The 13,023-nt window shown below is 30.1% G+C and overlaps 2 protein-coding genes across 4 annotated transcripts; both read left to right on the top strand.

Annotated features, from left to right (window-relative positions):
- Positions 7-1,308, top strand: LOC104730898 (transcription factor bHLH118). Its single transcript, XM_010450138.2, has 3 exons — positions 7-321; positions 494-820; positions 1,135-1,308. The coding sequence occupies exons 1-3, from the start codon at positions 154-156 to the stop codon at positions 1,195-1,197; spliced, it is 558 nt and encodes a 185-aa protein (XP_010448440.1). The 5' UTR covers positions 7-153; the 3' UTR covers positions 1,198-1,308.
- On the top strand, positions 4,449-6,268 carry LOC104730897 (transcription factor bHLH126-like). Of its 3 annotated transcripts, none has more exons than XM_010450135.1 (4): positions 4,449-4,822; positions 4,970-5,329; positions 5,420-5,493; positions 5,892-6,268. In XM_010450135.1, the coding sequence occupies exons 1-4, from the start codon at positions 4,598-4,600 to the stop codon at positions 5,899-5,901; spliced, it is 669 nt and encodes a 222-aa protein (XP_010448437.1). In that variant the 5' UTR covers positions 4,449-4,597; the 3' UTR covers positions 5,902-6,268. The 3 variants fall into 3 exon arrangements, 2 of the variants coding, with proteins under 2 accessions (XP_010448437.1, XP_010448439.1); XR_758534.2 differs by having other exon boundaries at positions 4,450-4,822; positions 5,420-5,589; XM_010450137.2 differs by having other exon boundaries at positions 4,450-4,822; positions 5,420-5,546.

Genomic DNA, 13,023 nt, shown 5'->3' with positions numbered 1-13,023 from the left:
ACTTTATAACAAATCCCTGACTAGACCAGATCCCAGATGCACAAGATTAGATTCCCCTGTCTCACATCATCATCACATCATCATGATCATCATCATCATTACAAGAAACATCTTTGTACAAAATAACTAACCTAAAGACAAGTAGAGGTTTCAATGAACGATCTTCCAGAGAAGAGAGGAAGGCCTAGTAAAAAATTGAGAGTTAGTAGTGATCAAAACATGGAGAGGATACTACACAAAGAAGTTGAGAAACAAAGGAGACTAGAAATGGCTTCTCTTTACGCGTCTCTCCGCTCTCGTCTCCCTCTTGAGTTCATCCAGGTAAAAAAACCCTAATTTTATTCTTGCTTTTGATTCTTCACTCCTAAAGATCTAGAACATGCTTTGGGGCTTCGTTTGAGCTGTTGTTTGTCAAAAAAGATACACTAGAACTTTAACACTCCAACATCCTAAAATTAACATGTGTTTCTCGTTTCTTGATTTGGTTCTGTAGGGAAAGCGTTCGACGTCAGATCAAGTGAACGGGGCAGTGAATTACATAGAGTACTTGCAGAGGAATATCAAGGACATGAGCTCCAAGAGAGATGACCTCATTTTATTGTATGGACGAAGCATTGGGAGTAGTAATGAACAAAGCTGGAATGAGATTTCGAATCATGTCGTGATTCGTCCGTGTTTAGTCGGCGTAGAAATCGTGTTTAGCATTCTCCAAACGCCGTTCTCAAGCGTTCTGAAAGTGCTTCGTGAACGCGGTCTCTGTGTTCTTGGCTGCATCTCCTCCAATGTAAATGATAGACTCATTCACACTTTACAGGCTGAGGTACAATATCCCGAGCTTAGTAACTATATATACAGCAACAGAGAAACATTCACCAATTAGTAAATGTAAGAATGTAAAGAGAGCTACACTTAATCATAACAGATATTTATAACTCTGTTGTGAATTACTATATTGTTTGAATCCTGTCAGCTTACAACCCAATGTTTTTTTGCATGTGTCTCAATATAGGATTGGAATATAAACATGTATGCATCCTCTATATATATGGCCTCTTTGGCATTGCTTATAAGATCAAACTGATGAATATGTTTGAATTAATATGTGAAGTTATTTGCATTTTAATGTTTTTTCAGGTCAACGATATGGCTTTGATCGACTTAGCAGACCTTAAGGTTGCACTTACCCTAATGAAGTAAACGGGTTTTCAGTAGATTCCATCATATCATAGCTTCTCAAATAAAGAACAATGTAATATGTAAATGGTTTCTTAGTACTTGTCCTATGTATTTCTCTACTTTTAAAGAATTCGAGAGTAAGAAAATTCACCCTATATATGTATAGTATAAGTCTATATAGACTTCAATAAGCTAAGTATGCATAGATTTTATGTTATAACTTTTAGCAGAATAAGTCTTATAGGAAATGTGTTATCATTGCTGCTTCGAGTACGTAGCATCAAAACTACATGACTATAGCTAGTATTTAGAACAAAATTTCAAATTAATGTAAGCCTTCCACAGTAGAAACCACCAGTATATAGATATAAAAATCATTAAATGGACAAACCACACCACAGAATAAAATAAAATCAAAAACACTTTAATCAATATGTTTTGAAATTTCACTACAAGATAAATGACTTTACGATCTTCAGTTGAGGAATATTTTTTTTAATAACTGTTATATAGATTGCATATTTAATTTATTAGTTAGGGTTAAAAAAAAATAAAAGTTTTGGAGTTCCTGTAAACGATGAAATTCCTTTCCCCGAAGAGTTGCGCTAGTAAACGGAGTGTGATGTGTTTCTCAGTTAACTTCTTGTGACGGGAGATCTTTATTAAAAGTATATCACTCGATCCACTTTAATTATACTTAGTTAACTCAAATTATATGCAGAAGTCTGTTCAAAAAAAAAAAAATTATATGCAGTATATTATTCGTTTAGCTAAAACCCGCTACGTTATTTTTAATCAATTTAAATATTCTAACTCTATAACTGTTGACTTTTCTTTTTAGACTTTGGTAAACAATTTCAACTAAACGAGTAATCATCTTTGTTCAGCCTTTGAGATTTGGTCGGAATTAGCCAAGTAGGGTCTAGCTAAAGCTATAATGTGACACATGGCGAAGTGAGTCAACTATTTTGGTGTTTCTGTTTTATTTTGAAAACTTACAACTTTTTTTCTTCTGAATTATATTAGACAGATTTTGTAATATACTCGTAATAAATTATTGCATATATTGTATATATGAGTTTGATCGAATCGGATAACCGAATTTTGGAATAGTTCTATATTATTCTTTCTGAACCCACGAGTTTTATTTATTTATTATTAGTTTTTTTAGAATGTTATCAAAGCTATGCAATATGCATGGTATATAACAATATATATAGTTTTAAAAATTGTGTAATTTTAAAACTTAGAAAATTATGATGACGCTAGAAGAATATTGTGGCGATATATGTAGCTAGAGATATTGTAATAATTTTGTTCGTCAACAATCTATTACGAAGTAATTACTAAAAAGCATACAATTATTTAAAAGAGAAAATTATAGTTGTATATTACCATACATTAAGGTACTTTAACTTCAAAGTTCAAACACCATATTTTATTTCGTCTGAAAAACCTATAACAAGGAGAAAATTAAGAAATAATTGGATTGTTACTGTAGAAATTGCGGCTTGTGTTTGCAACCGTCCAATAGAAAAGTCTAAAGAGATGGTCTTTAGTTTACACTTTACACAGTCTACTCATTATTCCTACACTGTAATAAACTAATAACTTGGCATAATCCTTATTTTCTGACAACCATCGATTTGATGGTTTTTGGTCATACATAATTAACAACGTGCTTCTAAGTTTAATTTTTATAAGATTTAAAACTGCTTGCATCTTATACTTTTTTGGGAGCTAGGGGAAATGCATCCACGTCGCAGATCACATTACCAATTTGACCACCTGCACTACTATTAAAAATGTTCAAATTGTATTCTCAAAAGATAAATTAGTATTGTATTTGTTTTACCTTAACAGTAATAAAACTAGAGCAAGAGAGTCGTGTCCCCCGGACAATTAGAAAAAAGTACACACGTCTCTAAAGAAAGAATTGGGTCAAACATCCGAAAAAGATTAGTAAACTCAAAAATCCAAAAAAAAAAAAGGAAATATATAGTGGACTCTCTCAATATACGTATAGATATTTAAAGGTAAGAGAGGATTCGTGACAGAGAAGAAGGATTTGCTTTGCCTTGAAAGGATAACCTTTACCAAAAGGCTTATTTTTAAAAACAAATAATGGAAACAGAGAAGAAGGATGTCATCGTATCGTATTGCATATTATATTGTAATAGTGTATCTTGTTAATAAGAACAGTATATCTCTGATACGCAAATGGATATGGAACTTTTTTAATAAAAACATGTGAAAAGACTAGTTCTTGCAGTGTGTGTGAGCAGGTGCTAATTAAAAGAGTACGGAGCCCACATGCGACCATCACAACATCATCAACGGCTGTGATTTGATTTGTTGGTTTTCATGTATCCCAATCTTAGGACACGCTTGGGGCTTTCACGTCCACGTATGTCATAGTTATATTCTCCGGTTCCTCCTCCCAGTCGTATGAGAACTCACTTATACGTAATAGGGAATTTTTTTGCATTGTGACGTTTTTCTGTATCAACAGTTTGCATTTTACTCACTTTTCTTCTATGTATTTGTCGGTTTGACATTTAGATATGTACTGTACTTTCGTTTTATTTTAACTTCCGACTACTGTTGTTTTCATGGTAAGAGATGGATTTGCATAAAAGGAAAATTTGCTTAATTCTTTTTGTTAAAGAAAATTTGCTTGTAATGAAAATATATTTTGTAATGAAAATAGATATACTTTAAAGGTTATAAAAATAAACTTTCAGTAAAAATTGTTATTTAGTAAACTATTTTAGATAATTTTACTATACATCATTTCTGTTAGATCGGTCCTGCGTTCAATAAAATTGTTATGTCTTCATCTCTTGTTTCACCTTTTATTGTTATTTTTCCATTTACAATGTGAACATCTTCATTAGTTTACAATTTTTAATAGTAAAATTAATTGTACATGATTTTTCTTGTTATAAATATTGACTAGAATTTGTAGTCTAGTGGTTTTGTGAAATCGTAAATACAAAAAGAAAATTATTATTATAATTTTTGTTTTCAGAAGGGAGGACATTTTAAACATATATATACCAGCAGTGGCCGGTAAAACTCTTTACCACTTAAATCTAATATAATGTTTTGGCAAAGACACTAGTCCGAGGCTCAATCTATTCTAGAAAACAACTGATAAAATATTTCAATTTTTGTTTTTTTCTAACAAAAAAAAAAGAGTTATTCCAGAACCTGCATTATTTGGTCTTCCTAATTTGTATTTATTTAATATTATAATTAATGGTCCTCCCTCTCACACCCAAGGAGACATAGAGAACCATTTGGTTCTTTAAGGCACTATCCATCAACAAGTAAACAATAAAAGAAATAAAATTTTCATAGGACAGAACCAGAAAGTTCTAAGGAGATCTGACATTGCTAAAGCTCAAAGTGTCAAACTATGGATCCTTCTCAGAATCTTAATCCGAAAGGGTACCAGAGACAAAGACCGTTTAGCTCAGCCGGCGAAGGCGGCAGCAGCGGCGGCTCCGGTATGCCTCAAGAAACAGATGACAATAAGAAGCAGAAGAAGCTTCTCCACCGCGACATCGAACGCCAAAGAAGACAAGAAATGGCTACACTCTTCGCTGCTCTTCGTACTCACCTACCTCTCCAATACATCAAGGTTCATATTCTTACTCACTTTATTTTTTTTCTCTCTAATTTTATATATTCTTCTTTGTATTTTTTTTTCGAACGAGAAACCAAGATTTGGCTGCTAGGGTTGTGAATATGTCTTTTTTTGTATTTAATTTAATTTTATTATTTGTAGGGAAAAAGAGCTGTTTCGGATCATGTTAACGGAGCGGTGAATTTCATTAAGGACACGGAAACACGGATTAAGGAACTCAGTGCAAGAAGAGACGAACTCATTAAAGAAACGGGTCAGAAATATCAATCGAATCCGGATCCAGCAAGAACTGAATCCGATTTGCCTAAATCGGATCCGGCGACTGTGATGGTGCAACCACACGTGAGCGGCTTAGAAGTGGTGGTGAGCAGCAACTCCTCAGGTCCCGAAGCTTTGCTCCTCTCAAGAGTGCTTGAGACACTTCAAGAGAAAGGGCTTGAAGTCGTCAGCTCTCTCACGACAAGAGTCAATGAGAGGCTCATGCACACTATTCAAGTTGAGGTATGGTTATAAGTTACAACTACATGCCATGTCAATTGAAGTTGATTTAGGGTTTCATTCTATTTTTATAACTATATATACTCAACACAGGTTAATAGTTTCGGATGCATCGACTTAGCTTGGTTGCAGGAGAAGCTAGTTGAGGATTTGATACTTTCAACAGGGTACTGATCATCAGAAACATAGCATTCGTAGTCCTAAAGACCTTCTTCATATCGTATGATCTCTTTTACCCGAGGTCTTTGTTTCGTTATATTAAGGTGTGAATTTTACCTAATTAGAAACTTATTACCAAAATATTTCCCTTTTAGATTTGGTATTGAAGCTTGTTAGTTGATATAAAACAATATTCTTTGTACATATCATATGTTCGTTGCTCCAAGTTCATCAACTTATATATACTTAAAACTAATGTGAAAAGTTATATATATAGCTAGACACAAGATTTACTCATGTTTCTATTTCTTCAGTGGAACATAAAGATATGCAATGTTGGATATGGTGTTTTTTGGTTTCATGCATTTTATTCTAATTAACTAATCTCACAATATACTAAATGCAGAAATATCTAAGTCTTCTTGAAGTTTCATCTTGAGAGCAAGGAAGGTAGGTTCATTTGTGGATTGAGGTGTAGCTTTGGTTTAAACAAGTTCAAGTGCGTACTATGCTGTTATATTTCAAACGGATATTATGGGCGGGTCAAAACTTCACCATCATTCACCGCCACGCAGTAAAAGACCAAGGGTGTGATGTTTTCAATATACCATTATTTTTTCACAAGCAAGTCAATTTTTTGTTTCCCTTGTAACATTTTTTCTTATTCCGTTGGTTATTATGTTTAATTTCTTGTGGTTTGTTTTAGTATGGAAATCAAGTTTTAACCAACGTATATGTATATCCATAAATCATTAAAAGTTATATTCGAAGGGAACTAAGAAAGGGCAGAGCAAAATAAAGGCCAATATGTCTAGTTTTATGTTGAAGGCTTAACCGGATAAGTATGAAGAAATTGGCTAAGTGGAACCATATCTTTTGGGCTCTATTGGTCAAAATCTGGAAGGTTGTTTTTTAACCTAGCTACTGATACCTGTTCGCTATTAATATCACCTTGGTTTCTTCGATATTTTATGTGAATTGTTTGCACATATATAATAAAACTGCAAAAAATTGAGAAGGAACATACTGTTCTAAAATCTGCGACATACTGAGTTATATCAAAGAGAGATACTATGAAGTAGTAATACTATTAACCACGATAGAATCCAATCGTTTGGGCAATTCGAAAGTGGATAAAAGTTCCAAATAAATAGTAATACTAACCACACGATAAAGATATGTTTGAGTGTAGTTAAGTTGATAACCTAAGTCCCTAACACAGACAAACATACAAATGACATCAACATTTTGAATATTTCAAATAACTATATACGCAAGTAACAGTATACATGTAAATTCATCCTCACATCATCAAATGACATAGCAAATGTGAATCTCATGACAAATAATAAGCGGGGGATTATGATGATCAGGATGCTTTTTCGGACAAATTAAGAAAGAAGCCTTTTAAAAGCCTAATTAAATTCAATGCATAGAACCACCTTATTATTTTATATTGTTGACAATTACTTTGTTATTCTTAGCTTTAAGATATTTTTATTTTTTTGTCAAGATACTTTAGAAGATTATCTAATATTCAATTGCAAAATCGTATTTTCTTTTGTAATTCACGATACGGTACAGTATTATACATATCCCCAAAATCTTGGTTTCTTTTGCCTCGTCTTTTCCTACGTACCCCCATAAAGCATATGAATAGAATCACATGTTATTCTAATATTACGAACTCATTATTTTAGATCAAAATTCCACTTTGATTAATAAATGTCACGAACTTAAGCGAAGTTGACAGTAGTTCAGATGTTTTAAGCACTTACTTAAGAGATACGCATGATGAGTAGTGGTTGTGATCTCCCTAATATTCGTTTGATATCTTTAGTTATATCATCATTAGTAATTAAATTAATTATCAACTAGGAGTCTTATTTTAATTTAAATATGTGGATATATATATATATAAAAAAAAAAGATACTAATTATTAACTTTGAGATGCCGTCCAACAAATCCCTGATCATCAAATCGGATTGTGTTCCAATATAAAGTTAGGAATATCTCTGGGACTTAAAAATATTTAAAAGCCCTTATTATTTCCAACTAGTAATTAATTTAAAATAAGAATTTTGTTAAAAATAAATTAATTATCAACTAGGAGTCTTATTTTAATTTAAATATTTTTATTAACTCCATCTGATATCAGTTCAAAATATAAACTACATGACTTGAAGAGTTTTGTTGGCATTTTAATGTTTTTTCTTGCACTAATGTTTTTAAAGGTGAATCATGTTATCCTTTGAAACATGTTATTTTAAAAAAAATCGACAATAAGAATTAAGAAACCACTAAATTAGCATTTTCAATTAGGTAATTTGGTCGATAATTTATTAGCCGGATCTATGGTGAACTACAATAACTATAGAGCACATAAAAACAACCTCTAGCTAATATGTGTGTGTGCATATTTTCTAGCTTTTATAAGTGTTGACCAAAAAACATAGTATTTTATTTGTGTGCGTGTCCGTGTGGGGTTTAATTTAGTTCCATATATATGATAGTGATTTCTAGCCAAACATATTCTCATGTACACGATCATGTACTTCTCAATCAGTTGGTGTCATGTCCGAGACCGAGAGATTCAGAAATGGAATGATCCGACTTTTATTTTCTTTCTTTTATTTAAGAATGATCCGATTGTTTTTTCTTTCTTTTATTTAAGAATTATCCGATTTTATCTGTGTTTCAATAGTCAATAGATTATCAATTTAAAGACGATTTCCTACCCAGTCAAATATTTTCTGGTTGAGCAGTCGTCATATATATAAGACAAGTACACATGTGAAAACATACATACCTAACTAACTAGTTTGCTATTCCGTCTTTTTAAATTTTCTTGTATGTGATGCAGTTCCTATATAATAATTATGTAAATGTTGAGTTGTACGTATATCCTAAACAAAAATATTTAAGTTTTTTCATGCTTGTATTCCAATTGCTTGTATAGCCGGAGATAGTGTTAGCATATTTCAAAGAAAAACTAACGCAAAAAGCTATACTGTATTTGAAGTTTTATGTACAGTACAACCTCTATAAATTAATATTCTTTAAATAAATATTCGCTATAAATTAATAATTTTTTACGGTTCTGAGTTTGGTCAGTGTAAAAATGATATAATTCGATAAAATAATAAGATAATATTTTTAAAAAAAATTCTATGTAAAAATGTGGTCTCATAGATTAATAATGATATAAACTTAATATATATATATATATATATATATCTAAAAAAATTAGTAAAATATGAGTATATTATTGTTTGTCTATTCTTAAATTTGCATTCTTATTAGAGCTCATCTATAATCTTTCTCATTGCATCAAAAAAAATTTGTGTTGTTTTTTCAAATTGCATCTAAAAATTGTGGCGCGTCCTAGACATGATAATTGTTGTAATTGGTTATAAAGATACCGCAATATTTTCTTGGACTTCATTATGAAGGATAGTAATAACAATTTCTTCTAAACTCTGAATTTCTAAATATTTATTATTTTGACTATCTATGGTCCCGACCTTATTAATTTATAGAAGTTTTACTGTAAATACGAAATTAGAGGCAGGGAGTAGAAAACATCCAAAATTTGCAAATGATTTTCATATACGGACGGATGAGTTATTATGGGCTACCTTAGTAGTAAATGAAATGATTACTCATTAGTAGCCCATATACAATAAAATCTCTATAAATTAATAATGTTATGACCGTAAAAATCTCTTAATTTGTAGAAGTTAAATTTATCTATAAAATATTTTTTCTTTTATAGAGAAAATTTCATAATTTTATAATTTTTTCAAAAAATATATTTAAAAATAAGATTTAATCGTAAAACTAATATTTTTATATAATCAGTTACAAGGAAAATACAAATTATCATGCTGTGAAACGAATACTCAAAGTTTTTGATATAGTAAAAATATTAGAAATAAACTAGGTTTTGAACCCACGCTAAGCGTGGGTTTATTTGATATATTTTTGTAAATATTATAATTGATTGATAAAGTTATGAAATATTAGCTTATATAAAATTTTAAATTACAATTGATTGGTAAAAATTTTACTTTTAAAAATATAAAAATCACACTGTTAAAAATTCAAATCATTAGACAAACAAAATATTTTTATAATCATGAATTAATCTTGTTTTCTTATATTTAATTGACCACCACCATATATCGAGATTTAATTTTCATTGTTTTCTTACTTTTCATATTCTTTCTCATCATTTTCATTGGCAAATTTTTATGATAAATGTCATCGTTACTTTTACCGTCCGGTTCTTCATTATACTCATCTTCTTCCTCTTCCTCATCAGGTTTCTCACATTCTCCCTCTGAATAATCATTTAAAACCTTTTTTTAGACTGCCACACAACATGTTAACCCATCAAACTCTAATACCAAAATCAATCCCTCTTATCTCGTAAAATTTGTGCAATTTTACGGACCAGCTTAGTCACTACATGCACCCAATAATTAATACTTTCACCTGTATACTTACTCGGTTTTAGATCCACACGTATTGAAACTTTTCAAACCAAAATCCTTAATACTACAAAATTACAAATTACTTGTAGAAAAAGTAATATGAACACAGGTATAGCTAATAAAACACTTGTGCTTGTCATCGATCATTCTTCTTTAAATTTATAATATTTTAAACTTTCTATGGAGGTATTTATAATATTTTTAAACATCCTATAAAGTTTTAATACTTATAATATTTGAACTTTTTAAAAGTTTTAATAATTATAATATTTTAAACTTTAAAAAAAAAATAGATTTGGACGCATGATAAATTAAGCTTCGTGCTCATTCATAGTTGAAAGCATATTAGTCTTATTTATAATGGTTTTCAGCCGTTGTCTAAAATTTTCTAGCCAATGTGGGACGTTGTAAATACACTTTTATAAGTATTTTAAATTAGAAACTTAACATAATTTCAAAAATGTTAAATATTGAGTTGTCTTATCGAGATTGGTCGTTTTAAAAATATCTTAATATATAAAATTCTGGAAATTTAAAAAATGTTAATTTTGTGAGATGTCGAATTCTGATTGGATGTTTTAACTCCTAGGTGGACAGCCTTAGAAGCTTCTACTTTTATTTTAAATACTATGTACAGTATCTGAAGATATAATGTCTTAAAATTTCTATGGAAGTTAAGTAATTGTAATGTTTTAAAACATTCTATGAAATTTAAATATTTTTAATATTTGAACCTTTAAAATTTTCAAGTTTCAATATATATAATATTTCAAACTTTTAAAATTTATAAATTATAATTTTTTTTAAAAACCTTTTAAATGTTAAGAAAATTTTAAAATTTTAAAATTATAATATTTTGAAACTTTTTAAAAGCTAAGACTTTTAGAAGTTTCAATATTTATAATATTTTAAACTTTTAAAAGGTTCGAAATATAATATTTGAACTTTTAAAAATTTTCAATTTTCAATATTTATACTATTTTGAAACTGTTAAAATTTAAAAATTATAAATTTAAAAACTTTTTAAAAGCTAAGAACTTTTAAAAGTTTCAATATTTATAATATTTAAACTTTTAAAATTTTTAAAGATTATATTATTTTTTTTTTACTTTTTGAAGTTTTAATTTGATCAGATAAAACGAGCAAACTAAATAAAACTTTTAAACTTGGACGCCTGATAAATCAAGCTTTCCTGCTCATTCGTTGTTGGAAGCATATTAATCTTATTTATAATGGTTCTGAACCATTGTCTAAAAAATTTCTAGCCGATGTGGGATATTGTACATAGTTCTTTTATTTCTATAAATTTAAAATTTTCTTTTTTAAAAAAAATTCTGGAAATTTTAAAAATGTTAATCAATGTCATGTCAAATCCTAATTGGTCGTTTAAAAATATCTTAATATAGAAAATTCTAGAGATTTTAAAAATGTTAATTAGTGACATGTCAAATTCCGATTAGATGTTTTAAAGCTTAAGTGGACAGCCTTATGAGCTTATAGCTCCTATTTTTTATTAGTATAGATTCTACCAAAATTTAATGTGTATATATATACATATTTTTGGAAATTTTATATAATTATTAATTTATATTATTGTTAGGACCTTATATTTATAAAAGATTTTTTTTTTCAATTATTATCTTATTATATTATCGAATTGTGTCTAAGACTAGTCCAACTTAGGAAGTTTTACTGTATTAAGAAGTTATGTCCCAAAATATGTTGTATTATGTAATAGATCGGTTATACAGTAACCAAATATAGTTTTGTACAATCAAAGATTTTTATAAGAACTGTTAAGAATCCCTGGAATCTGTAGTTCATAAGAGTTAATTTTTTTATAAAAAGGAATCATGCATCATCTACCTTTTAAAATAGACACGTGATCTAGCTGGCTTTGTCAATTAGGAGGACTAAAAGCCCATACCGCATTACCCCATGGAACCTAGATGTCAATCCCCAAAAAACTGAACTGTTAGGCCTACGACCACTTGGACGGGGATCTTTTACCGAGTTTAGCTAGCCCAAACGCAATGGTATCTTAGAAGATCAGATCATGATCTGATGTCTCTCTCGATGTCTCTGATTAAATTGTTAACTCGACGTTGTGAAAATATGATCTTATCAAAACGTACGTGTCCTCACGAGTTCGACATGCAATTCTTATAGATCCACTATTTTCTACACCAAACCGCAAAAACTTACTGGTCTTATCCTGACATATCTTCACGAGTTCCACATGCAACTCACATAAAATTCTCATTAACATAAAATTGTTGTCTCCAACGTAGACCAACATATAAAACAAACTTCAAAGTGTAAGACAAGGAGGTGGGGACTGGAGAGGGTGATCGCCGGGCAAGAAGAAGCAGTCGCCGACTACGAGTTCATTTTTACTCATGTGGCCGGCGATCACCAACCTAGTGTCGCCGCCGGTGATAATTTGTCCTTAGATTCTTGATTCGAATCTTCTTTTAGGCAGCTTTGATCTATGCATGGTCCTTCAAAACATTATAAATTTAATATTACATATTGTCGAATTGTCATGAATAGTTTTGCACCGAAAAGCTAATTAACAAAACTCTTTCACACCAGATATGGAAAATCAGACCGTGGGAAGGTTTTCATTAGATGCCATTGTTTTAGGGGCCAATATTTTGGATAAGTTCGTTGGTTTATTTGCAGCAAGTATATATATGTCTCAGGTTGAAACCTGCTGATTACATGTTTTTGTGTACAAAGGGACCACAATTTTTTTTTTTCTGCTTTTAACCTATTAAATTCCATGTGTTCATTGTCTTTGTATTAATTCTCCTTAACGCTTCCTCAAACATGCTACTAGTCTACTAGAAAAATTGTTCCGAGATCTATCTATGTCTAATATCTTGATGGACTGATCTCTTCAATCTGATAAATAATGGTGGGTGTAGTCATTATGGTAGTAACCGATCAATTTTTTTAGAAATGAAATGCTAATTAAGGGTGTTATTGCATCTTACCACATATACATGAAATACCAAAAAAAAAAAAAAAAAAAAAAA

This window comes from Camelina sativa, chromosome 12 (genome assembly GCF_000633955.1).
Source record: "Camelina sativa cultivar DH55 chromosome 12, Cs, whole genome shotgun sequence".
Taxonomy (NCBI): Eukaryota; Viridiplantae; Streptophyta; class Magnoliopsida; order Brassicales; family Brassicaceae; genus Camelina; species Camelina sativa.
Note: the sequence above shows the minus strand (reverse complement) of the source record. Positions and strands in the feature narration are given on the sequence as shown.